The following is a 26,488-nucleotide window of genomic DNA, read 5'->3' as shown; positions in this document are numbered from 1 at the left end:
TTCTTGCTGTATTAAAACCTGCTTAACCCAAGTCTAATGACTGAATTCATTCTTTGAATTTGTTTATTTTTCCTTCCTTTTTCCTTTCATTTGGTGCTGCTTCCTCTCTCCTTCTCTTCCTTCTTGATGCTGCCTGGGCAGGCCCTTGCTCCTCCCCGTCCTCCTCTTCCCAAAGAGGAAAGCTTTGCATGGCGTCCTCGCACTGACACTAAAGTGACCAACCTGTTGCCAGTGCCCATCATGGACTGCGTGTACCTGAATGCACCCAAGCCTTATACGCAGCGTGCATCACCAAATCCCAGCGCGCGGTGTTATTTCTCATCACCTACCCCCTATGGGGCCATCCCCAGTGGGAAGCAAGGCTTGCCAGCAGGGCATTCTCCCTCTTCAGGCCCCAAAGATGAGGTGCATGCTGGGCAGCCACTCTTGGAAAGGCGCTCCTTGTCAGATGCATCATCCGTACAACGCGAACCTGACAGGTCAGATCCCAGTAGTAAGGCTGGAATGAATTCCAGTCATGAGACGAAGGCGGATAAAAAGGTCACCAAACTATATGTAGCTTGTTTATCTAACAACACTTGCTCAGCCGCATCTGAAAATTCCACTGGCACCACACATGGCCCAGCAGCCAGCACCAGTTTGGGCGCTGAGCTCACTCAGGCACCAGCCACCAACATTGTTTCCTCTGTAACAGATACTGGAAAGTCTCTTCCTGCTCCTCCTCCTCCTCCTATTCCTCCCAGGCCGTACTTTTACATTGTCCTCAGTAAAGACGCAGATAGTTATGGTGCGGGCCAACCCTCCTCGACTCAGTCATCACCTCCGCAAGCTGTGAGGGACAGAGTGCTAGAGCCCCAGAGCACAGCTGCCACAGAGGACAGGATGAGAAAAGAGCCTTACCTTACTCAGCAGCGACAGCCACCATACAAGGCAATGGGACGCAACATGGTACCTGTTTTCTCCGTAACCTTGTTTTCTTTCAGCCGTATGAACGGTTCTTTAATTCATTACAATGTTCCCTTAATGCTTTATTCCCCTCCTACCTAATTTCTAAGTACTCATTTTGCCACCTGAGTCTTGTGATCTTCTACTCGATAATACTTAACACCCCATGTGTGCCCCCCAACATTGAGCTGTGTGTTTGTGCGTGTGTGGTGTATGTAGAGGATTGGGTTGGGCTGGCGAGGATCTCTCTGAGGGAGGTGTAAAAGAAGCAAACTCTCTAATGTGATGGTTAGTGCTTCTCAAGCAATGGTGAATGCAGAGCCATTCTGTGGTTTGATTTAGCTTCACTGCACAGAACTGGAGAAGAGGGGTGGTGAGGGGAAGGAAGAGTTTTGTGAAAAACTGCGTGTTCACAGGGACCAGGGCTACAAGATGGAAGAAGTATGTCTCCCTAAGGAAAGAAAATCTGTTGGGGCTCTGTCATTTTGGGTGCATCCTTGCATGACACTATATGGCTGCGTTAGACTAAAGTACCAATCTCCCCCGTTGCATAACAACACCTTGTTTCCTACAGGATGCCACTGCCACCACCACAGCTCAGCCTGGGGTTATAGTAGTCCCCCTCCTCCAGGTTAATCCAGACAGACAGCAAGAAGGCAGCTCCAGCACTCCACCACCGCCTCTGGTTCCTTTCGGGCAAGGCTCCGTATTCCCTGAGACTGTTTCTCCTGGCTCACCCTTGACTTTTCCGACTCTAGACGATTTCATTCCCCCACATCTCCAGAGGGGTTCCCACCATAACCAAGCACCCTCCTCTGTTTACCCGAAACTGCCATTCTTCTCATCACCACCTTCACTTGTCCCTCCAGTCCCGGGGGCTTTGCACAGGGGCTTGAAGCCTGAAATCACTGGAGTCATCTCACGTACAGTAAGCTTGCCAACTACCCTCCTCGCCCTTTTCCTAAATTTGTATTCCCAGATTAAAATTACTTTCTCCTTGCAATACTAAACTTGAGAGGAGTGATGACTCACTCCCTGCCAGCAGCATGACAACTGAAACCTTGTTTACGTCCTGTGCTAGTGCATGCGTGTTGCCTGCCTTGTGCAGCTTTGGACTTCCTATTGACTTCTCGCAACAAGATCTGACTGTCTCCCATTGTGCCCATTCTGCTAGGTGGTGCACACCTTAAGAGTCTTCACAGGATTTGCTCAGAAAAATTCATTCTGGATAAACAGAATAGCCGCAACTAACCGATCTCTTCAGGCTCTTTTAATAGCATCCTTAATTGTGTTTGAATAACATTTAAAGCAGCAACAGCAGACAAGTTAAAGGTTAGGGTTGGATTTCTGTTCCACTTGGAGCCCCAAGACCGTATGGTCTCTACACAAATCCCTACTGAAATCAGTGTAAGATTGCTGCCAGTATCCAATGACCTACAAGCAGTACTATCAGTTACTGAGCTAAGGAGTCTTCCAAGCATGTAGATGCTATGGGATAGATTAGAGGGAGAGTCTGTCTTCAGTTTGGAATTGCTTGTCTTTGAAAATTTTGAAGAATTTAATCCGCAACAGTTTTAACTTGGAAGTTACTGTGTTCTTGGATTGGGTTTTGTTTCTCTTTAAGATCATCACCTGTCTTAAAAAGTCCTCAGGGACAAGGAGGAAAAGTAGCTCTCCGTTAAAGTTGCAGAGGAGGTAAAAAGTACCTGACCCTCCTTGTACTGAAAGTCTTACAACCACCGTTTGTGGATTTTGTTGTGGGTTTTTTTTTTTTTTTTTTTTTTTTTTTAAAACGGTTGCTTGTAAGGACAAGTAAAAAGTTCAGCAGAAACCTCCTCCTCTCATGATGATGCTTTCTCTGCCCTCTGACTCTACAGGGATCTAGCAAACGGGCATGAGAGGGGAATAAAGAAAAAAAAGAACCAAGGACGATATTTTCAAAAGTTCTTAGCATTGGTCTTTCTGCTTCTGTTGAAATCAGTGGTTTTTTTACTGCAGAGAGCAATGAAATTTTGGGGGAGTTGTTGTTTTTTTTTGGGGGGATGGGGTGGGTGGTTTTGTTGTTTCTTAATGCAACCTGTCTGCAGGCTCCAGAAAAATTCAGCGGGCATCCAAATCATAGAGGAGTAGTGGAAATCTTGTACCTGATTTTCATGCGATGAGAGTTTTGAAACATTTGGGGACATGCTCACTTCAGGCATGTAGTCACAGAGCTGTTGTCTACAATGATTTAAATGCTCTTTGTTCGCCAGCTTTGGTGACTTAATGGGGGCTGCTGAGCCTATCCTGATCTGACATCCCTCTTTGAGGTGTTCTTTATATTATAGTTATCGAAGTGAAGCTCAAACCCAACTCTCATACTTCTCCCTGACTCCCACTACTTTTCCCAAATTGCGGTGTTTGGAATGTTCTCACAGCCAGCAAAATGGGGCTGGGCCTCTCTCTTAGGGACATCTGTTTCTGAAGACCATTGATTCTTTTCTGTGCTCATGAAATGTCTATGGTCTGATCAGATGCTGCTTGGAGCAAGATCACCTCCATCCAGCAGAACGGGATTGTTCTTCCTTATTTCCGCTCTAGGATGGAGAGACTGGAGATGCTTTTTCTGATTACAGCCAATTCTCACTATGATTTATCTCTGAGCTCCAGTGCCAGGCCTCGCTCTTGCCCCTGTTCAGCCCCCTTCCTGATCCTGTAAGTCCTTTCCCTTGATGCTGGTGGCTATGAAGGGCCCTGAGTTGCACTTGGCCAGAAAAGCCAGGAGTAGGGATTCTTCTGGACCAATATTCTGTGCATATTCAGGAGTTTTTTAATAGTGATGAAAATCCCCCTGAATGCTCAACTCCATTTCGCAGATCAGTGGCCTGCAGCATTTCAGTGGAGTGGCAGGAGTGCAGAAATCTGGTATGCTGTTCCATACTCTCTTTGTTTGGATGCTCATTTCCCATGAATCTCGCAGCCTAAACTGGCATGCACAGTCTTAGTTGTTGTCCCTTCTTTGTCTTTTCCCCATACTACCAACAAAAGCCCGGTATGCCTGGACTGAGATTTTTCAAAGATGAATGATGTTTTTAAAGTCTCCCTGCTGACACAGCCTGTATTTCTACAGAATAACCAGAGCTGTGGTGATACCAGAGGTGGGTTTGAAATAAGCAAATAATGGAGCTGGATGCTTTAGAAGAGCAAGAGCAGCTTGCTAGCCATGCTCCAGCAGCAAAGCCATGTTGAGTATCTTTCTTGCTAGAGTCCTACTTCTTACTCTCTATCTGTTTTGGGGTTTTTTTATTTCATTATTTTAACCAGGTAGGTGTCACACTGTCTCCTGAGCGATGGTGCTAACCTTATTCCTCAGACCTTCCTTACCAAACCAGCTGCAGTAGTAATGTTTCACTCCAGAATTGCATGAGTTTTGCATGTCTGACTTCTTGCTATGAAAGGAATACTTTTAAAACCAATGTCTGTGTGTATGTGTATCAGGGGAAAGATGTCTGTGTCTTCTCCCCCCACCCCCCAACCAGACTTGCTCATCTCTGGCACCCTGTGTTTGCTCCAGAGAGTCTGCCAGATGAAATTAGTGCCTCCTTTTGGGGTTGGAGTTGTGAAACCCAACACCAAATAATTATAGTACTGCCTTCGCAAACTAATTGCATTAACAACGAGCAGGGTACATACAAGGAGCAAGGTAACGCTCATGCTTATGCCTTTTTTACTAAAGCTTGCTGTGATTATGCTTCTCATTCAGCTTAAAATATGTGGGTTTTTCCCAGATTTTCCCAGTGTAGCAGCCTTCTGCATGCTGCTAATGGTGTGTTGCTCTCCTTTTCAGGACCCAAGTCCTGTGCTAAATGAAGTTCCCCAGTCTGGCACCGGCACTGACCATCCAACCTCCTTCACTTCAATCAACAAGTCTTCTTCTGCTTATCCCTCTACTACAATTGTCAATCCCACTATTGTCCTCTTGCAACACAATCGAGGTAAGGAGATTTGCATATAGTTATTTGTGACTCAAACTGAGCAACCTGCTATGCTACAAGGAACTGGAGAATGTGTGTGCCGTGGACAATTAAGTCCAGACTACTAAGAGCTAACAAAGCTGCTTCCAGAAAGTGGTAGTGACGGAGCATACAACAGGCAAGTAAGAGGTTAGAGGCATGGGACAATGCCTACTTTTTCTAATTAAAACCTGTGGATCAGAAGCCACCCTGAGGCTGGGGGAGAGGCTTATAACTGGGCTATGGACAGAGGAATAAGTTGTTGCAGGGTAACAGCTTATCCCCCATCAGGTGTCCTGTCATGGTGGAAAAGGGTGTATGCTCACATCTATTTGTCAGGAGAAGCAAGGTAGCTTGAGGTAGGTTCTCCCTCACTGGAAAAGGGGGTTATATTGCGTTTCGGATACTGCAGCACGAGAGCAGCCATATTTTCAGTTACTGTGGGAGAGATTTGACTTCTGAATTCTCAGCAGAATTTACCCAATAGTAACTAATCCATAAGTTTGGCCTTCTCAATTTGTTCTCTATCCATACCTGGATCAACTCATACTGCAGAAGTCATTGAGCTCTGGGTTTGTATATGAACAAAACAACCTTGTTTGAGCACTCTCATGTTTACTACTCCAAGCCTTTATCTGCCTCACGACAGCTCCCTCTGGATAGTTGCACCTCTTTACCTCTGGCATTAGAGGGAAACTTTGCTTCTCCTTTCTAGTTCTCCTGATGACTGTCAGTACCCCAGCCTCCCAATTCATTGTCTGTCATTAAAGACCGTGGCTTATAAAGGGCCACACAAATGCAGTCCAATATGCCGTGGTTTCCAGTGGACTTAAGGAAACTCCAGGACAGGCAGATTCCAGTCTGCAATGCTATGACTTACCTTAGCAAATAAAAGAAAGTAAAATATTGGAAAACAGGGGCAAGACCTGCACTTCTCATATTGTAGTCATTCTAATCAGAGGCATGAATTGATGTGCTCCTTTGCAGCCCCCCATCTATTTATTTTTTTTTCAGTGTCTTTTCAAAACAGACTTCAGTCTTTGATTCTGAAGGTAGTGTTCTCACTGTAGTGCAGCTGATTATAGGGGTAACAAGCAGGTTATCTCTTCCTGTTTGCCAGCATCTGAAGCAGCTTTGCTTATGTGCTTCTGAATGAGGGTGCCTGGATTCCTTAACTGCCTGAAGAGGAGAAAAATATTATTTGAAGCAGCCTTTTTTTATCTCAAATCATTTTGTTGACTTTCTTGAGGTGGGGTGCTCTATTGGTTGGTTTTCACATTAAATCTGGAGCATTTCAGTGTGTACCACACAAGGATATTTTCTCTCTGTAGATTTTAAGATCACAAGAGACAAATCTGTATAATATGATGATCCACCCACACTGGCTCTGAGACAGCCAATGTCAAATTGTTCTGTTTACTAATTACCTTCACAGTTAACAATTTGTCCTGTCTGAATATCTCTCGCCTCTGACCGTTAGCACTAGTGATACTGTATCCTGATAGACTGAAGAGCCTTGTCTCATCACTTTTTGATGACTGTGATGTAGATCATGGCCTGATAAGAAGTTGATCGAGTCTGTGAAGTATCTCATTCTAATGCGTGTTTTTTGGTCTTTATTAGTCAAACTTGTAATTTGCAAGGATCATATTGAACTGGTTTGACAAGGCATCTTAGTCATAAATCCGTATTGACTGACTTTGCATGTGTCATGCTATGTATTTATTAGTTAAATCCTATCTAAGTCATTACAGTACTATTTATTAGTAAAACCCCATCTAAGTCATTACAGTACTTTTTTTTTTTTCCTGGCATTATTGTCGACTTGACAGACAGATGTCCCAGCTGTCCTACTAATGCTTTGCGAAGGTTGTCACAACAATTGCTTTCTTCCTTGTCCTGTGGAGTTTCCTTTGTATTCTGAGACATGCTGAGGATGAGTGTTAACGGTCCAGTGAGCTGCTCTCTCCATAACAGCTCTCTTTAGAGCAGAAAGCTGCTGTAAAGCTCTTCAGTACAGTTTATATGAATGTGCTAATTTTCAAGCATCTGACCTCAGTTGTCATTCAGCATAGTCCTTAGTTACTGTTGAAGTGGAAAGTATTTCTCCATCAGGCAGTAGTATGTCAGAGTTTTTTCTTTCTTTTTTTTTTTAAATGCAGAATGAAATAGTAATTAGATGTGTCATCTTTTCTGCTCTCTTTTGAACAGTTCCACTGTGCCTTTTGGTAACAGAACAAGATCATTGCTAGGTTTCTGTTTATTCTTCGTGTACCTCAAAACCCATTTTTGAGTCTTTTAGACATTCTGTTGATTCTTTTACTTCCATTGTTGTTTTCTTTCACTTCCCAGCATGTGTTACCCACTCACAGGTATGCATTTCCTTAATTTTCCATCTTTTTGTGTATTGAGGGTTCCTTATGCTTCCATTCCTATCTAGGTTTTATCCTAGCATAGCATTAAGATTTCTTTTTGCTAACTTAGTGTTTTTAAATAGTTCTCAGATCTTAGTTATCCATTACATTTCCGTCCTGGCTGATGTGATTCATGCTTAGTTTCGTCTTTATGGACCTTATCTAGTCAACACTGGTTTGGTCTCATGGCATATAACAAATTGTTACCAGGTTATGATCCACCTTCCACTGAATGGTTAATTATGTTTTGTGCTGAAATCAATTCCTTCACGTCAAGATGAGGTTTAATATAAATTCCTCTTGTGTGCTATGAAATACCCTCTGAATTAGAAACTTCAAGGTCATTTTAATGCTGGCAATCTGATATCTCCAGTAGTTTAGTTAGTCTTCCAGATGGATAATATGTCTTTCTCCTCTCCTCAGTGGATTATTGATTGCTTTTTAAGGAGCCGGTTATCTTATTCTCTAGAGTGACTGTTGTAGCAGGCATCACCTACTGTCTTATTTTATGCTTTATCTGCTAGTTCATTAATCTGTAAGCGTGTAAGACCCTTTCATTTGGACCTATCAGAGACTTAGAAACAGTTAACAGCATTTGAAGCACAAACTATGCTATATCCTTTTTTATCTGCTTGATCTTATTCAGTAAGTTGTGATGAGAGATCTCAGATATTTTTCTTCTACTGGATTTCAGTAATACCAACTGAATAAGATTTATGCTTGTAAACAAATAATTTCAGATCCTCTTGTTCATTCCTAGCACCAAGGTAAGAATTTCTTCCCTTTGTATCTGTTGATCTCTTGATTAATTTTCTTTCTGGCACCTTTATTTTGCAATAAACATGTATTCAAACACTTGTTTCCTCTTACCCTCTTGTTACCGGTTTCAAGTCTTAGTCTCCTCCAGTGCTTCCTCCTCTGGGAACTCTGAAGGTATCTATAATCATACCTTCACTGTTGCCAGCAGTTATAATCCTCTGCTTAACCCTTTCTCTGAGAAGCCTATGAGGTTTTTGCCTTTGTTTACAGTTCCAGAACACAAGATAAAGGGTGAAAGCCTCTGATAGCTGGTGTGTGCGTGGGGCTACGAGCTGTCTGTGGTCAGGTGGGAGAGGAAAATGGCAGACACCTCCTGCTCCTTCCACTTCTGTCCATCAGGAGCTCTCTTTCCTAGTCAGAGACAGAAGTGATAAGGAAACCTTCTCTTCATGTAAAAAGTACTTCCCCCCCACCCCGGAAAGTCTATTCATCCATGATATTCTCTGCTCTGTGGAGGAAGAGATAGGAAAGATCTCTCAAGCATTGACTCTTTAAACCACATGGTTTTTGTCAGGATATCTTATTGACTGAATGCAGTTCTCCTTAGTGAAGGTGATGGCTGAAGCTGAGACCATCCTAACTCACATCTTGTCTCCTTTCTCATAATACACCAGCCCACTCCTGGTGGCCTGCTTAGAAGGGTGAACTCTGCAGCAGGTGGTTCCCATCTACTTTTCAGGTTCAGATTGCTAACCCTTCTTCCTTTTCCCTATTGCACGTAGGGTTTTGTTTCATATGTTCGCAGCTATCATGTGGAGCATAATGCACACGAGCAGCTTGCCATTGGTGGTTAGCAGAGCAGAAGTGCTGGGGTTAAAAAACAAAGTTCACAGGTATTGGTGAGGGAGCTGCACTTAGTGAGGAGAAATATCGGTTTCCCTTGCTGAGGTTGATCCACTTAGTACAAGTATCTAGTGAAGGTGGGTTCTGCTAGCAAACAACATACAACTGGAGGATTGTTACCTGCTGCAAACTTGCTTGGCAAGCGTCCCGTGCCACCCCAAAGCAGTTATTTCCTGGGCAGGCATTGCATGGCATGATTTATTATGAATATATAACAGGTGTGATTAATATATTAAAGTTTTGAAATCTTTGCGTTAACATTGTGAGCTTTCAAGAGTGTTTGTGTTTTCTATGGCAATAAAATAGTTTATTCTTTTCAAATGGCTTTCATGCATTAAATGAAAGGATTCGTTGCTAGTAGAAAGAGCAGAGAACAGAGCTGAGAATTCTTGGTTTATTCCCAGCTGTGACTTGGGCAAGTCATTTGGGCATCCCTTTAGAAAACAACTGTGAGCATCAACTTTAGCATGGTAAAACATACTGCAAGATACCACAAATGTCCCAGTCTGGGAACTTGGTGATGAAAGGCCTTAAATCAAGGGGACCGTTCTGAGAATCAAAGCCTTAACCAAGCTGTGTCTGTGTGCAAATCACTGAATCTGTGGGTGGGTAATATGTGATGAGACTCAGCAAGCACCAACAATGACTTCATCCTTTCCTTTATCCCTTCGAAATGCTACAGATTACTGTTTCAAAATGAACTTCATGTTAATGGTAACAGAGTTAGTTGTCAAGTTGTTTGACTCTGTGAGCCTTTACTGTTTTTCAAATTGTCTCCTGTCCAACTTCTTTTATTCTCTGATATTAAGAAAAAAAAAATTTTAAAAAAATGATGTTTGTGAATGTATTGGTCACTGCATCGTGAGATTTGTATTATTCCACAAGATTGCTGTGTGGAGAAGGGACTGTGGGCTGTCACTTTGGCAGGGTATTTGAAAAGAGATTCTCTCCAGCAGCTGCTGCCATTCTGTCTACAGTGTATTTCTTGCCTGTCAGAAATGCAGCACCAGAGCACTTGCTGTTTATGTCTCACCCATTTGTTCTATATTTCTTTTTGTTTTGTTTCTTCCTTTACCACAGAACAGCAAAAAAGGCTTAGTAGCCTGGCAGGTATGATGTGAAAGGTCTGCTACCCCCCAATTGCTGCCTCTGATGGAGCAAAGCTGCTGCTTTGTTGGCTTGTGGAGTACCTTCAGCAAACCCACTTCCCAGGAATTGCAAAGGAATTAGTATAAATATTTGTCCTGGCTTAGTCCAGGTCACTGAGTGTTTGATTTCAGTCTTTTCTCCAAATGTTGCCTGTGTGGCCACATGTTAATATTCTGAAACCCTAAATTACTTCTCTGTTCCTCCTAAGTCGTAAGACTTGCATACAGTTTGATTGTTCTAGTTGACTTTTGGGGCTGCCTCTTGAGCCTTTAGGTTTATTCCCTTGGGACGCATTCTCAAGTTTCTCTGCACAACCATTGGAGTTAGGCTTGCTTGTGGTGAGGGGGGAGGAAGACAAATAAAAATCAGTATTTACATGACTCCAAGAGCAGCAGTATTTGTGCCAAAGGATAATAATGTGGGTAAGCAGAGCATAACGTGCTGTTCCTATAACACCTACTGAGCTACTTCTATTTGGGGTGTGGAGAAGGACAGATGACCAGAAAAACAACTTGCTCTTCTTTCAAGGAGAGACTCTCGCACCCATTGCAAAAGCAGAGAGCTGCCTGGGTAGAGAAGGTTGGCAGCACACGTGCATACTTGCACACTGCAATTTTATTCTGTTTCTTTACACCTGGCAAACATTCAACCACTTCTCCAGTGCAGGGAGCTAGGGAATCAAAAAAGAAATAATATATATCAATAGTGTGTGTGTGTATATATATATATATCAGTCTTGTTAAAGGAGGACTTTGTGACCTTCTCTGGCCTTGAATTCTTTAGCCTGCAGAAAAAAAATGATTTTTCTAGACCATAAGCTCAGGCCTTGTAACATCAGCAGTGACAATGATAAGTAATGGAGGAGAGCTGTAACCTTTCCTAAAGTTTGCGTCCTCTCCACATCCTCCTCCACATCCAAAAACCCACTTACTTTTAGTCTTCAAGGTCATGGGAGAATGGTCTAGTTTCAGTTGCTCTTTCCATGCTCTCTTCTTAGAGGCTTAGTAAGGAGTTTAGTAATGGAAATAGACCAAATACTTCCTACAAAACGGAGAGCCCTGAACACCAGGGATACAGAAGGACTAAAAGATAGTGCACACATATTCACAGAGAGGGGGAATAGGATGACAATGCTAAGCAAAGATTTAATAGATGCTTTGCCCCATTTTGAACACGTAGAAGCATTATTTCATTTTTCTTAAAAAGGAGGAAGACCTAGAGTTTGGTGGTAATTTCAAACCAACCACTCAAACACAAATCATTCACATACTGAATTTTGCAGGGCAGAACTGCGTTTGCTCAAGGTACCAACAGACCAATGCTTTGTTATGCACGAGCCTTTCCTCTGCTAACTGCCCCTTTCAGATTTCTGCGCGTTTAATGGCTTTGGGCAGTATGGTGATGTGCATGTGAATAAACATCTCTCTCTCTCCCCAGTGCATGCAGTGATGTAAAAAGGATAGGACTTAGCAAAGTCTTGATGAGGCAGACTGTAAAATCACTGATGTTTCCTCTCCAGAAAATCCACATAGAAAAAGCCTTCGGCAGAGCCTAAGGATTTCTGTGCTGTAGCTCTCCAGACTGTAGCAGAGCTTCAGAATAACCTGAGCTCCCTTGGTTCCTTGGCCAGTGGTGGTGGTGCCTGCTGCTATGTTTGAGTGTCAGACAGTGTCAAGGAATTCCAGGTGGAAGCAAGGCAGTCTGGGGCAATTAGTTGTTTCCCCCTATCTTTATGCAGATTCATGTGCAAGAGGAATTGTACATGTGCTAAACAACAGTGGAATTTGTTTACAAACTGGTTAGGGCACAGAGATGAACTTGGAAGCATCATATACTAACTGTAACAAATGGGATTGTCAGGCAGGTACATGCAAGCTGTTAAAAAGTAGTGCCTCACTACCACATAGGATGCTCCATTAGATTGAAATCACCAGCAGAAAAAGATGTCTAGGAGACTGTATCACTGACGCTTTTTGATGAAGAATGAGATTGCAGAGTTGCTAAGTAGTCAAAAAGACGCAAAAAACCAAGCACCAAAAAGTCCTTGAAACCAAAAATTTCTGTTGTCTTACAAACATGACAGCTGAGACTGTCACGGGATGCGTGAAGCTGGCTACCTGAGAGATGCTAGCCTGCTTTTGCTTGCATCAAACATTTTCTTGGTAGATTTCCTTCAGTCCAGATGCTAACCACAGCTAGCAGTGACACAGTCTGTCTCATCAACTACTTGCTAGGATTTTTGCCTTGAAAGAGTGGAATATAGCGATGTAGTGAGATGCTGGGATGAGATAAGAATTCCATATGTTCATTTCCAGATTCGGTGCCAGACAGACTAGTTTCTGATAAAGTTGATTCAGCACTCATACGGGACAAGCCGGTTCAGGAGACAGTGCCAAGTGAGAAGAGGGCAATGGAAGAGAAGAGAAGCTTTGTCAAGAGCCCTCAGCACATGGCTGATACCTCTGTCGATGATATTGGCATTCCACTGAGGGTAAGACAACACAAAACCTGGGCCAGGGTCTGCCTACCTTGGGACTCAGGGAATTCACTAAATCTCCAGAGGCTGCAGAGGTTTAAGGGAAGGTAGAATTCTAGTTTCATTGTATTTTATTATGAATTCTTCCCTTTGCTGTCAATGACCTGTTTCAGCTGCATCAGAGGGAAAAAAATTAAAAATTAATGTCTCCTGATCATATTTGAGATTACTGTTTCCTGCTCTTCTGTTTCATTCACACCTAGCAGCTAAGGGAAAGTTTTGTCTTATTTTAGACATCTTAAAGGCAGATGTCTTTTACACAACATGTTTATGTTCGTTCAGTATTGAGGGGAAATTATTATGAAAAGAATTATTAACCTGTTCTTACAAATAGTGTCTGGAGTAACTTGAACACTAAATGTTTCTGACTCTCTATTGAATACTTAGGAAACTGGTATGTATGACTAAAATAGGCAATGTGTCTATTTTTAGATGTCAAATCAGATTAATATGCAAAACCTTCCACACAATCTACAATTCTACACAGGTTACAATCTACCCCTGCACAGCTTGTACATTTTTAGTAACTTGAGTGAAGGCTGTAGCTTCATTACATATGAGATGGTATATCTGAGTGAAATCACTCATAGTTCAAAGTATTAATTTCGTATAGCCTTGAGTTTTAGGTAGTTAGTGATCATAAATGAAACAGGAAGCAGACTGTAAACCTTTTCCATTGCTGGAAGATTCATAAGAACTTTGAAAGGCTGGTAGAATTAATGGACGTGATTATTTATGTGTATATTTATTTTTCCACTAGAACACAGACAGATCAAAGGACTGGTACAAGACGATGTTCAAACAGATCCACAAGCTAAATAGAGGTACTGTAGCACAGATGTGTTTTATTTACTTTAAAAGACCACCTTGATAACATTTTGTTTCATTCATGTAAAGAATTGTACTGGATGTTAACTAAAAGCATTTTATCTTAACTAGTGTTTGCTCTGCACCACAGAACTCAACCAATGTATTTGAAATCTCTGAAGTCAAAGGTGAGAGAACAGTGAAGTCCAAAGAAGGGTCTGAGTTGTTCTAAAAGGCGAACTGCAGTGCCATCATGAAATCAAGAGTACTATTTGAGACCGGAAAGCTGCTAATAGTTCGATACTTAGAGAAAATAGATCTCTGAACTCCAGTTTTAGCAGCTAACCCCACCCTCACCCCCCCAGCTTTTAAAAGATAGTAGGTTATCACTGAAACTGCTCTGTGCATAAGAGAACTTTTTACGCTGTAAAGCTTTAGTACCTGCATAATAAAGCTTAATTGGAAGCTCACTGAAACCAAGGGAAATGTTTCCATTGATTTTTGGTGAGTTCAGAATCTGAACTCTGCTTTTTCAAAACCTCAAATTTTCTCCTTTCAAAACCTAAAATTGTGGTGAGCACTTGCAGACTTTGTAGTGGTGCACTCTCAAGGAATCCCCTACTTTGGGGCAATTCTGTGCCCGGCTGCTGGTACATTCACATTCCTTCTTCTCTGTGAGAAATGTCTGTAGTAGCATTTGCAAACTGAACCTTCTGAACAGCCTGATGTGCGGGCAAATGTAATTCAGAACTGCGCTTATATAATAAAACATAAAGCATGCAAAACTGGAGCTGTATTTGCTGCTGCAGGTGCTGTCATGATGAGCTTTATGCATATATAGATGCTGTGTTGGATGGAATGAGCAAGAGTCGAACTGTTTCCTAATCCCAGTGCTCCTAACAGAGGTTTTTCAGCTCAGCCAGAGCCCATGCTTCAGAAGGAGGAGAATGAGTTCAGTCCTTTTGGCTTCCAGGATCTCTTGCAGGGCCCAGACATGCAAGGCAGCAATGAGCAAAGAGGTTGCGTCATGCTAAAACATCAGCATGAGAGGGACTGTTCTGCAGCTTGTATGGATTCTTGTCTCGCCCCTCTTCCACTTTAAATCTGTCCTCTCTGTTCTTTTTTGCAAATCACTTTCCTCTCCTTAGACACTCCTGAAGAAAACCCTTATTGCCCTACCTACATATTTCCTGAACTTCCTGAAATCCAGCAAAAAACTGAAGGTACCAGAAGTTTAGTCAGAGTATCTGTTGTCTTGTGCTTTGATTTAACTTTACTATAGCACCCTAATAGTAACTAGATTCAGGTTCTAGATTTCCATTACCCATGTCTTACACTGGCTGGAAATTCAGTTATGCCCAGGATACCTTCTAGTGTGATGCATAAAATAACTAAATCTTTGCTAATCCATTAATCTTTTTAAAGTATGATGCCATTTACTCTAGTGTTATTAAAGTAGGCAATAAAATCATATGGTGATAGGAAATTGGGGGATGATGCAGAACCTCCACTTCCCTGTGGATAGTCTCAAAATCCACTGCTTTTCTCTGCTGCAGAAGACAATCCTTATTCTCCTACATACCAGTTTCCTGCGTCTACTCCTAGTCCTATCTCTGAAGGTAATAATAAAGGACCGTATATATTTTTCTGCACAAATGCTGCCTTATCCATTTATTTTCTTCCTGGAGTTTTTTCTAGTTGCTGAGCATTGTGCTGCCTCGTAATGACTTGCTGCACTTAAGCATTGCCTTGACTGTATAATGCCTTTTTGGCTTTGCAGTGCTCCTCTGGCTTTGTAACTAGTATTTGACTAATGCTGCGGACTTGGGATTTGCTTGGGTTTATGCGCTTATCAGTTGTATTTAGCCATGTGCGTGCAGTGATTATTTAACGTGCCTAGAATGGTGACTTACACGTAAAGATGTGGTTTAACTGATGTTTCTCCCACCCCCCTTTTGGATCAATACGTTTCTTTAATTATTTACTTCTGGTTTTGAATATTAACACGGTACTAGGGCCAGACCCAAAATGTCACTGAAGTCTCCTGGTAAAAAGGCTGCTCGCTTCAGTGCGTTTTGGATCAGTCCCTCCATGTAGTCTTTTAAAATAAATATAACTTGGTAACATAGGTTCCGGGCTGGCCTTAGGTACACTTGGCATATCTAGGCAAGGACAGAGTTTGGCAGTCTCTTCGGTACATCTTGCAACAACACTACCTTTACCTTATCCTCTTCATGTGCTCAGCAGATGCCTTTAACTTCTTATACAAAGCAGAATCCTTTGCAGTCACGTTTCGGGGATGGTGAAATAGTATCTATTGCAGTCATAATCCTGTAACTGTGTGCATACGAATGAATGCAATTATATATAAGAAACACTGGAATCTGCTGCACACATTGGACATACAGACATTTCCCGATTGGGAGATTTTGTTGGTGACAGCTTTGTTGGCTTGGTGCTTTGGAGTTACTTTACATCCTGCAGTTTAGGAACTTGCCTACTTAGCCTGTGCCTCAAGCCAGCCCTGGTGAGACTATTAACTAACCATTTCATTCAATGTTTGTATTAAACGTCTGGTGGATACTGTGTAAGAAGAAAGCATACAATATGGGTTCTAGCTGAGATGCTCAAAGAAAACCAGGAGCTGTAAGGTGCATTTCACTGTTAAAATGAATGTGGACTAGTGTCATACAGGTGTCTAAGATATTTGCTGATTTCTTGGTGAAACCTGTAGGTGAAGAGTCCTCTTGTAAATCATAATGCAGTGAAGAGTCCTGTCTTGTAAATCATAATGCAGTGTAAATTATTTTCTATTGACAGAATAGTATAGAGGTATGGGTGAGACAGAAACAAAGAGCCTCAATAACTACTTGATAAAGGAGTTTTACAGAAATTCAATTTTCTTGTTTGTAATGAAGTTTGAAAATCCATTTTACTGTTGTCTGAACTAATGTAGTTTGCAAAACCAATGGTGATAATGTATAACAAGTCTGGTTTCCCATAAAATGTCCACTATGCACTTACAAAAGTGCATATGAAAAGAATTTGCTGGTTTAGGTAGTTGAAATTTTATTGGACCAAACACTTGCTCTTTGTTCCCAATACGTTGGGAAATGTTTCTCTAATACCTGCTTGGATTCTTTCCTTGATAAGGAATCCAGAGTATCTGATGATGTTGGTGGTTTGGAGTGCATGTTTCATGTTTAGACAACATTTCAAAGTGTTACACTCAACTGCAAAGTGTTTATACAGAGATGGATTGAACCTCAATTTCATACAATCGGTATCAGAGTTATTTGCTTTGGATTGATGCATAGGATCTCCTAGAAACATCAAGATTTTGGCTCTAAAATACCTTTAGAGTCTAAGGGTATTGAAATATAGAGATTTTGGCCAACCCTTAAAACAAACAAACAAACAGAAAAACCCGAAAACCAACTACAGATTCTCTAGGAAATACAGCCCGTTCTTGATAAAGGAATTGGATTTTGAAGCTACAAATTGGTGGTACTCTGCTCCATTAAGGAGGGTCCCACAGATAAAATGCAGCTCTGAGGGCCAGGAGATCTTGTTTTGATCCTCATCTCTGATTTACTCTTTAATCTTTATCAAGTCATTCGAGATTTCTGTGTTTCAGTATTCCCTGCTGTAAAAGACACTCTTCTTCATAAGATACTCGAAGAGACAGAACTTACCCGTTCTCCTTATTATTGTAGATACTAGAACATTAGCAATTGGAAAATAGCACTTATCTGCAGTGAATTCTTTTCCCTGTATGGTTTTCTTGTCTGAATGATGAGCTATAATGAATATTGACATTTCTCTTCAAGTAAGTATACCAATTTTTTCATCATTCACCAGCACTAAATAATACTGTGAGAGGTGAATGGCTGTGAAGGTAGTATTAGACATTTGTTCATCTGTATTTCTAGCGACAGAGAGTTTTGTGATATACCAAGTATTTTGCAGTCTGAATAAACACATCTTTTGTATAGGAATACCAGTCAATTTTGTCAACAATTCAGTGTAATAATATTAAATAAATAAACATCTGTTTTCTGTCGTTTAGATTTAAAATATGAGAAATGGCCTGAAAATTGACCTTCACTATTTTTTAACCTGGAGCTTATGATAAACACACCAGAGTCAATAACCATCTGTTTGGAATTTAAACCTTCTAATTCATTCACCAAGAGAACTCGGCAGAGGGGCTAAAAGTTAAAGACTTCTTTGAGCCTTCCTGAAAGGCTTGATTAAGCCTTGAGTGCAATTTCAGGTCAGCTGTGTTAGCCAGATTGGTTTTCCCAGCAGATGACATTGGCTGTAGCAGCTGATTGATGTCCTCCTTGAGAGAAGAGCTGGAAATTGTTTCGATCTGTTGATCAGCATCACTAAATTCACATAACACTTTTTTAGTATGTTCTTATCTAGCTTATTCTATCTTCATCTATTTTGTTTTTCTGGCTTTTTATCTCTGTCACTTTCAGTGATTTCTGCACAGAGGTATTAGTAGTACCTTTTCTCACAGTTCTCTTTGCAGTCATTGCATTGTACTTTCCTGCATTTTGCCTTGAAAGTCCTGTAGATGTCTCATATTTACAGACCTGTAAATTTGAACCCTCAGCAGCAGAGAAAGGTGGCGAGCCTGTGGGTCCAGTTTCCAGGTCTGATCCAAACTCCCCCTGCTGCTACGTGCAATTCATTGAGGATTCATTCCAAAACCTGTTAAAGGTGGTGGAAAGATACCACTAGGTTTTTGATGAAGTCAAAGTCTCTCTGGCCATTGCCTGTAGAGTGGGGGGATAGTAATGCTGCCATCCTCCCACCTTCTTTTTGGGCACATCTGCTTTGTGCACTACAGTAGTATGTTATCTTTAAATAAGGCAGTATGTGGTTCCATAGCCCAGGGCAGCAGTTGTGTCCTGGGAATGGCATTGCTGTGTTTGTGCAGTGCAGTGCTTTCACTATCAAAGAGAAAAAGTTGTTCAGCTTGGGGACCAGACCATACTACTCAGTGGCACTGATGTCATTGCTAGCTTTTTTAGAGCTGCTTGAATATCTGTATTGCGTTCTATAGACATGTCTTTCCTATTTAAAAAGTAAGCTCTTCAGAACAAGAACAGTCTCTTGGTGCAAGTATAGCAAGTATATATGTGTCTCGTGCCAGGAATGTTATCTGCATTTAAAAGGTAGTCTGAGTCAGTGAACATACTTCAACTTGGTGTGCAAGTTAACACAAGGAAGGTGTCCCAGCGATTGTCGTATGTGAATGGGAGCAGGACTCCTTAGTTCTATTACTGTGTCTATCACCTAATGAGTTATTTTAGGCATATGCTGCGGCTTCTGGATCTGCAGTTTATCTTTCAGCTTTTGATAAAGTGCATCTAATAACCCTTGCTATGGAGGAGTTTTGTGATAAAAAGTGATTGTTTTCTAAAGTGCTTTGAGGGCCTGGAGAAAGGTATTAGTGTAAGTAGTACATTAATATTTATATCTAATCTAGGAATTATTTTTAAATACAATTTAAACCTCATTGGGATTTTCTTTTTTAGGATCCTCTGCCTGTGGTGAGTATTGGGTATATCACTCAAGTTATGCCAATGTATTAGTAGAAGAAATGAAAAGGGTCTCTGGTGCTTCTTCTCTGGGGCTTTTTCAGCTCACTTGCAAAATGCTTTTGTCTTTCAGATGAAGATTCTGATTCATACTCTCCTCGTTATTCCTATTCTGAGGACAGTAAGTAATTCACATTTCTTGTGTAATCTGTCAAACAGAAAGGGCATGTAAAGTATGTATCTATTTGCTTCCTATCCAGTTCACCAATATTCCTTTATTTGACTTATCCTACAGGCAGAACCCAGCTTTCAGTTCCCCGCTCCAAGAGTGAGATGGACAATATTGATTCAGAGAAGGTTGTTAAGAGGTCTGCCACTTTGCCACTGCCAAACCGTACTTCATCACTGAAATCAAGCCCAGAAAGGTGACCTATATTTGGATCAGTACCAGAAGAATCTCTGAAAGCTGTGAATGGGAAGGGAACAAAGGTGGAAGCTTGAGGTCCACTACTCCAGTTAAACTTTCTGGGGGAAGTGGAGATGTAGTTCTGACTCTGACTCTCCGAGTAGGTGGCAGTAAACTCCTTCATTGTCACAGCCCAGTCCCCCATTTTGTCTGTCTTTTTTTTACCAGGTATCACAGTTAGTTGCATAGTTTCCTGACTGGGTGAGGAGTATTTCCCTGGGTGTCATGCCTATACAGTGCCTACCACAAAGGCACAGTGGAAACTCTTGGCTCAGTGTGACACTGTAAAGGCACCTCAGAGTGCAAGCAAGTAGCAATAATTGTGAAGGAGCAAAATTTGGATTTATGTTGAGCCTTGATAAAAGTTTTGTTACGTTTTCCATCTCTGAGGAGTCCCACCCATATGAACTTTATTGGAAGTAGGTTCTAGTTAGCAGTGTCATTTCTGATCTTTAAAGATGACTTCCTTCCTGTTTTTTTGCTTTGTTTATTACCATGTATTTTAAATCTCTTTGTAACAGTAATGAATGTGTTTGCCAAATGAAAGGAAGGCAGAATGAGCAATGAATATTTTATGTCCTGCTGAATTCTCCCAGCTCTCGAACTGCTCTTCCCTCCCTCACCAACTTCCACATGCTCTTAATGCTTTTCACTTTCTGCCTCAAATGAGCAATGCTATAATTTGAGATTGCTAATTCGGTGAGCGTCTCAGGTCACTGGATCAGGAGATGAAGTTTGCTGGTAGAACGTGTCTTCCTTACGCAGGAACTGAATGCATAGTACATTGGCCCTCTGAGAAAACTCTTGCAAGTGAAAGGATTACAATAATTAGTCCTTCCTATTACCTAGTGACAAAACAGTGTTTGACCAGGGAGAAGTTTCTCTGGGGTTGGAATCTTAAGCAATCAAGTTTATTCTAGACAGCAAAGATCAACCTCATTGAAATTTGTACACTGTTTGTAGGCCAGTCATTTTGGCTGTCATCTTGCCTTACTTAAAAAATAAAATAAAATCAATTGGTTGTCTCTGTCTCTCCTAAGCCACTGGAGAGAGTTTGGGCAACTCATTGGGTTGTTCCTATCCTAAACCAGGTCAGTAGGTTAAGTGGGAGGAAACCTGGAGCAGCAGTTTTGGTTAGATGCTTCTCTTTTCTCTGGTGAATGCTATGGGAGGTGAATCCACATACAACATTGCCCATCAAAGGGAACATATCAAGAACAAGATCAGAATTAGTTTACCAGCTTAAATGGCCTGATTTCTGAGACTTCAGGGGCGCTGGTTATTCTGCATTAGGTGTTTGAATAGATTACTTTTCAGAGGAGCTGGACATTGTAGAATGTGGACCCTGGACCCTATTGTCTGAACTGTGCCAGGGTGGACACTGCACAAAATTATAGTGGTGTGGGTAGTCAGTAGAGTGTTCTTAGCCATCTTTAGATATACCAGTCAGATAATTGCTCCATGTCTCTAGAAAAGACCCCCCTCTTGGACCCCAGAGTGCCCTCAGAATCCAGAGCAGTAGTAGTCAGGTAATCAGTGATGTGGCTAAAATGAAGAAGTTTAGCAAAAGAGATTTAATCTCAGTTCTGCTCAAAGTTTGGACATGTTCCTATTTGTGAGCTTAGTTGAAGCCCGTCACTATGCTATTTCCAATCAGAAAAGATATGCAAGTCTGGAAGTGCATTGAAAGTACTTGGAAGAAACCCCCTCTGATCCAGTAGTTTCAGCAGCTGAGCTGTATCAAACCCTGTCTGCTATAGATAACAAATATATGCCCAGACCCCTATCTGAACTGTTCCTCTTGCAGCAGGCTCCTTTCCTAGATTAAAAAAAGTACCCCGATTAAACCAGGATTAAGAGGGAAAGGTGCCTGTCAAAAGGAAATGCTTGTCTCCATGGAAACCGCAGTGGTTTGGGTTAATTGATTGATCTTCCTTTCCTCAGGACTGACTGGGAGCCTCCGGACAAGAAAGTAGACACCAGAAAATACCGTGCAGAGCCCAGGAGCATTTATGACTATCAGCCAGGAAAGTCCTCAGTTCTGAACAATGAAAAGATGGTAATGTTTGTTTTATCCTAGTTTGTGACTTTATCCTGTGATTGTAAAATACTCCCCAAGTGCTTGTCCAGTTCCATTCTGATAAGATTCCTTATGCTTACATTGCAGCGCTCATGTGATGTATTTCCTGTATATTTTGTTTTGAAAACTGTTTTGCATAACTTCCTAACATTTTTGTTCTCTATAAAGCGAGATCCAGGGGGATTGAGAGGCTTCTTTCCTTTTGGACGTGTTGTTTTCTGTGTTAAGTATGGATCACTAACCCTAGTTTTTAATCCATGTTTGACACTGTGACCTGTTCAGCAGCTGTTTTGCCAGCTGTACTTTTTCTAGGGCACAGCATTAGTTGATGCAGGACGGTTGAAGGCATTATGCAACAAAGCAGACTGGTTCTGTTTCTGTGTTCTTCTGATGCTTTAAACACCAAACGACTAATTTTCAGAGTGCTTGTGACGTGCCTCAGGGGATGCCTCTGACATGCATTAGGACATGGCCATCTCCCCTGGGCTGCTTTCTTCCTCAGCAGGATCTCACCACTTCTGTGGCAGGGGTGGCAGAACTTGAGAGCTACGCCGGTGTGTAACCTGGGGTATTAAGTGAGCTGTTACCAATTTCAGTTTCAGTTAGTAAGTAATGCTGGGAAATGGGACAACGAGGGGACATACAAAAGTCTTATTCTGCAGGCTTGGCTGAGAACACTTGGCAAGGGGCAGGGCAGAGAGGTGGTGCTAACCTTGTCAGCCAGTCCTGCATAGATCACCACAGCTCACTTAAGGTGTCCTTCAGTGGTACAAGTGTGACACTGTACAGGCTGGAAAATACTGAATGAGGTTACTAGTGAATAGCCAGTTTGGTGCATAAGGATGTAGTTGTTCTATATAGGCATTAATCTGAAGGATTCAATTAGAAGTGCTAATTGCATGCGAGATTCCAAATGTAAACTGGACTTTGTGCCTTAACAGCTCGGGCATTGATCCATGGATGGAGTAGGTAAAGGAATGCTCCTGAAAAACCTGCCAAGGATTTTACACAAGAGTGAACAGCAATTTAAATCAATAGAAATAGAAGAATGAACTCTGATCTGGGACCTGATGTCTCTCCTTAGTATTTTGGTGGGTTTTCTTTTTTTCCTTCCAAGTGCAATCAAGATCCATCACTTTTTGAAGATCCTGCAACCAAGTTCTTTTCGCACCCATGTCCCTTCATTGACTTCAACAAAGTTGCTCCTGATAGGAGCATGATCCTAGTGCCTATTGAAATGGGCAATGGATGACTCTCTTGATCCTACTGGGCATTGGCTCAGCCCGTTAGAGGAGCGCCAGTGAGGAGTGATTTGAACATGGTATGACAACTCCATTCCTGCAGTCCATCCCAGAGCAAGATTTCTGATGACTTAAGTGACAATTTTGTCTCACAGTAAACAACCAAGAGTAAACCTTGTGGCAAAAGGCCTCTTTCATCTGCATACTTAAGCCTTTGCAAAAGTGCCACTGGTGATGACGGACCTATTTACCTGTTCAGACTTCATCAGGTACTTGAGCTGTTGAACCAGAGTCTAAAAGCCACAAGCCAGGACCATCATCAGCATAACTGAGAAAAATTGTATAGAGCTCATCAAAGACAAGAAGAATACAATGCTGTGTTATTTCCAATTTTATTTTTTTAGCTTTAATTTCAAGCCATAGATCACAGAAGAAAGAAGGTCTTGAAGTGGCTTCGTGGCCTCCATCAGTCTCATTAAGTACAACAGTAATACAGTGGTTATCAGCTAGCTCTTTCAAGGAGGCTGCAGGAGATTTCTGGGTATCTCCTGGTAATCATACCCAGAGCTGTGACTATCAGAATCCCAATCCAAAACCATTTGAGAGCAATGAAGAGCTTCCTGTTGTCAGTGGGCTTTTTTTTTTTTTTAATGTAAAGGCAGTTATGTAACAAGATGAATACTTCTAGATGGAGTGCAGTAAAGAAAAAAAATGGAGGCATTGCTTCTATTTTACCTTTAAGAAATAGCGAAATCTTCCTCTAGGCCATCGGAGATCAAACATGATGTAACTATTTACCTTTCAGATTGAAGCATTGCCACTCTTTCAGCATCAGTCCTGAGCTCTTGTCCTAGAGCGCTTTTTTGTGATGCCTAATGGCTGTGGCAGAATCTGGGACATCTAGCAAAGTCTTGCACTGTTGGGAACTCCCCTCTGCCTCAGTAACCCCATCACAGATCGATTTGCATCAGGACACTTTGTGTTGGCCTCTGTGCATGTGTGTGGCTCATCACTTGTTGTGATGGAGCACTTGGGATCACACTGGCATACTAGACATAATGCATTTATATGAGATCCATTATGTCTAAGACTAGGTACACTGAGGTGCAAGAGTTAGCTCGATGTCTTTTGTGGAGTGGCACCTCATAACCCTCAGAAATGGACTGTATTCTCCTATCTCACCAGTAGTGTTTTTAAACAGCTACAATTATTTCAACTTTTTTTTTGTTTCGTTAAAGCAGATTGTATGAACAAAAGGGAATTTCCTTTTCAACTGTGCTGTTTGTTTTCTGTCCTGTCTGATTTTCCTTTGTTGTAGTGTTGTCTGATTCTCTCACATTTATTTGTGAAGAAACAAGTAATATTGTCTCTCTATCCGTCCCTTCAGAGATTTTTCAGGGATGCGCTCTCTCTGACTTGTCTCCTTTGATTTAGAAAACCACCTTTCACTCTGTTTGCAGTGTATAGAACAGGGTTTCTCACATATTCATGTGCTGTTAAAGATGCAGTATTTGATTTTGGGTCTCACTGAATCCATTTTTTAACCAAATGAAGATTAAATTATTTTTTACATGCAGCTTTGGACTCAATGGACGTGTCTGACAGTAGGACTGGTTGACTCCCAGCTCTTCCATTGAGTGTCCCTGTGACTCTGGGCAAGCTGCATAATCTCTCTCTGTGTGGGTCTCCTGATCTGTAAAATGCAATTCATTCATATTCATGTTGCTCACAGTGATGCCATTAGGCTTAACTGGTGTTTGCAAAGCAGTTCATGGCCTTTGTGAGAGAGGTGCTATAGAAATTCCAAATTATAAAGCTAAATATCTACATTTTAGAATGGAAACCGTGGGATCTGCATCTCTAACAGTCCCTTTCCGTGTATTCTTTGCATAATGTTATCCTTCTCTTTCTTCCATTCCCCTATCACCAACTCCTTTAGACTCGGGATATAAGCCCAGAAGAGATAGATTTAAAGAATGAACCTTGGTATAAATTCTTTTCGGAATTGGAGTTTGGGAAACCGGTAAGTTTGATAGTTGCACTGACCAATGAAGTCAACCTGCCTTTTTTTTTTTTTTAAAAAAAAAAAAAGATTGTCACATCTCTTTGCTAGGCCCTAAACCTGGAACAGCTGCCTTACTCATTTACAAATGTGATTGTTCATAACGACATCCTGGTACAGCAGCTGTTCTGTGACCACATTAAGTATTTTGAAGCCATTTACAAACATTCCCCACTTTCCAGCGTATGTATCAACAAGGCAATATTTTCTCACACACCGTAGTTCAAACTGCGTTTTTGTTGTTAATGTTAGAAGTAATGCCTTGTTCTCATTTATTGAAAGTCCTTATTCAAAGCCCTTATGCTCCCTCTGCCTAATAAGATCTAGGATGGCTGATAGGTAGCTTTAAGTCGAGGAGAATCATTCGTTTATTCCTGGCCTTGCCTTGTAAACTGTAGGTCAGTAATTTCCAGCTATCCATAAACAGATCATGACCCTGTTTCCTGCTCATTTCCATACGCATGTAGCAGCCCATTGCCTAAAAGGGGTGCAGCAGTCTGTGTTGAATAGCCCTTGCCATTCCCTGAAACCAAAGGAGTCCGAGAACAGTGTGCTTTCTTTTCAAATGGAGTTGTGTTCCTAATGTATGGGGAGGGAAAAAAAAACAAACCACCCTTGATTTCCCACTGGAAAAAGATGAAGCAAAGCTTAATTATTCAATAGGACAAAGGACATTTTGATGGAGGGAACACATCAGTGGTCATGGCTACTGGAAAGAATGTGACTTTAAAGCATTCTGTGGCCTGGTTCTTACTGATTAAACATTATTAACTTTGTTATTAAATACTGTTTAATAAGCTACTCTTACTGCACCACAGGGTCAGTATCAGCCTCTTACATCTACATAGTGAGAGGCTGATAGGATAGCGGTTGTTTCTCCTTTCTCCTTGAGGTCAATTGTCAAATACCCATGCACACCACTTTTGAGTGCTGCTGAGATTTCCCTGCACATACAAAAGACCTGAAATACATTTTAAGGTTCATTACTGGCTTCAGAGGCAATTGCACATGGACACCAGAGGGCAGGTTTTCTTTAAATCTAGTCTTTGTTCTGTTCTGTCAGAAGTGACAAAATTCCTCTCCAGGGAATGTAGCTGCCTGAGGTTGGGTGCCCAGTCTGATCTTGTCATAAAACTAGTGTAATTTTTACTGAAAACCAGACACGTACAGCTGCTGCGTAGTCTGTTCTGTCATAGGAAACTATGTTTTATAGCTATGGACCTTCCATCTGAATCTAAAGAAGGAGTGTCAACAGTGTTTGAGATGAGACCCCATAACTTTTAGGCAGTAGAAGTCAGGTAAATCCCACCTCACTGAGGCTTTCAAGTGATGTTAGTCTAAGGGTTTAACCCCCCACAAATTATTATGGTTTAAGAGTTCCGCAAAGTGAGAAGAAACCTGCTTCTCTTTGCTGCCATGTAATTAATAGCCGTATGCCTTCACAATGAACGAAGGTGTGTCATCTCTACGGTCCTTCGAGTTAGTGTAAGTTAATGGAAAATGTGTCAGAGAAAGAGCATTTGTACCCTCAGGCCTTTCTAGAAGTGAGGGTGTATCTGTTCCTTAGAAGTGTGTGTTA

The 26,488-nt window shown here is 41.5% G+C and overlaps 1 protein-coding gene across 1 annotated transcript in view; it reads left to right on the top strand.

Moving 5' to 3' along the window:
* SORBS1 (sorbin and SH3 domain containing 1) overlaps positions 1 to 26,488 on the top strand; it is a 59,685-nt gene that overhangs the window by 2,339 nt on the left and 30,858 nt on the right. The window contains exons 2-12 of the mRNA XM_009888755.1: positions 142 to 948; positions 1,520 to 1,873; positions 4,772 to 4,919; positions 12,478 to 12,653; positions 13,459 to 13,522; positions 14,654 to 14,728; positions 15,062 to 15,124; positions 19,194 to 19,241; positions 19,356 to 19,485; positions 21,471 to 21,585; positions 24,787 to 24,870. Coding sequence (XP_009887057.1) covers positions 241 to 948; positions 1,520 to 1,873; positions 4,772 to 4,919; positions 12,478 to 12,653; positions 13,459 to 13,522; positions 14,654 to 14,728; positions 15,062 to 15,124; positions 19,194 to 19,241; positions 19,356 to 19,485; positions 21,471 to 21,585; positions 24,787 to 24,870 — 1,965 coding nt within the window. The 5' untranslated portion in view covers positions 142 to 240. The remainder of the gene's footprint in view (positions 1 to 141; positions 949 to 1,519; positions 1,874 to 4,771; positions 4,920 to 12,477; positions 12,654 to 13,458; positions 13,523 to 14,653; positions 14,729 to 15,061; positions 15,125 to 19,193; positions 19,242 to 19,355; positions 19,486 to 21,470; positions 21,586 to 24,786; positions 24,871 to 26,488) is intronic.

The sequence above is a fragment of the Charadrius vociferus genome, unplaced genomic scaffold (assembly GCF_000708025.1).
Source record: "Charadrius vociferus isolate BGI_N301 unplaced genomic scaffold, ASM70802v2 scaffold436, whole genome shotgun sequence".
Lineage (NCBI taxonomy): Eukaryota > Metazoa > Chordata > Aves > Charadriiformes > Charadriidae > Charadrius > Charadrius vociferus.
The sequence above is the reverse complement of the archived record's forward strand: the minus strand, read 5'-3'. Positions and strand labels throughout refer to the sequence as shown.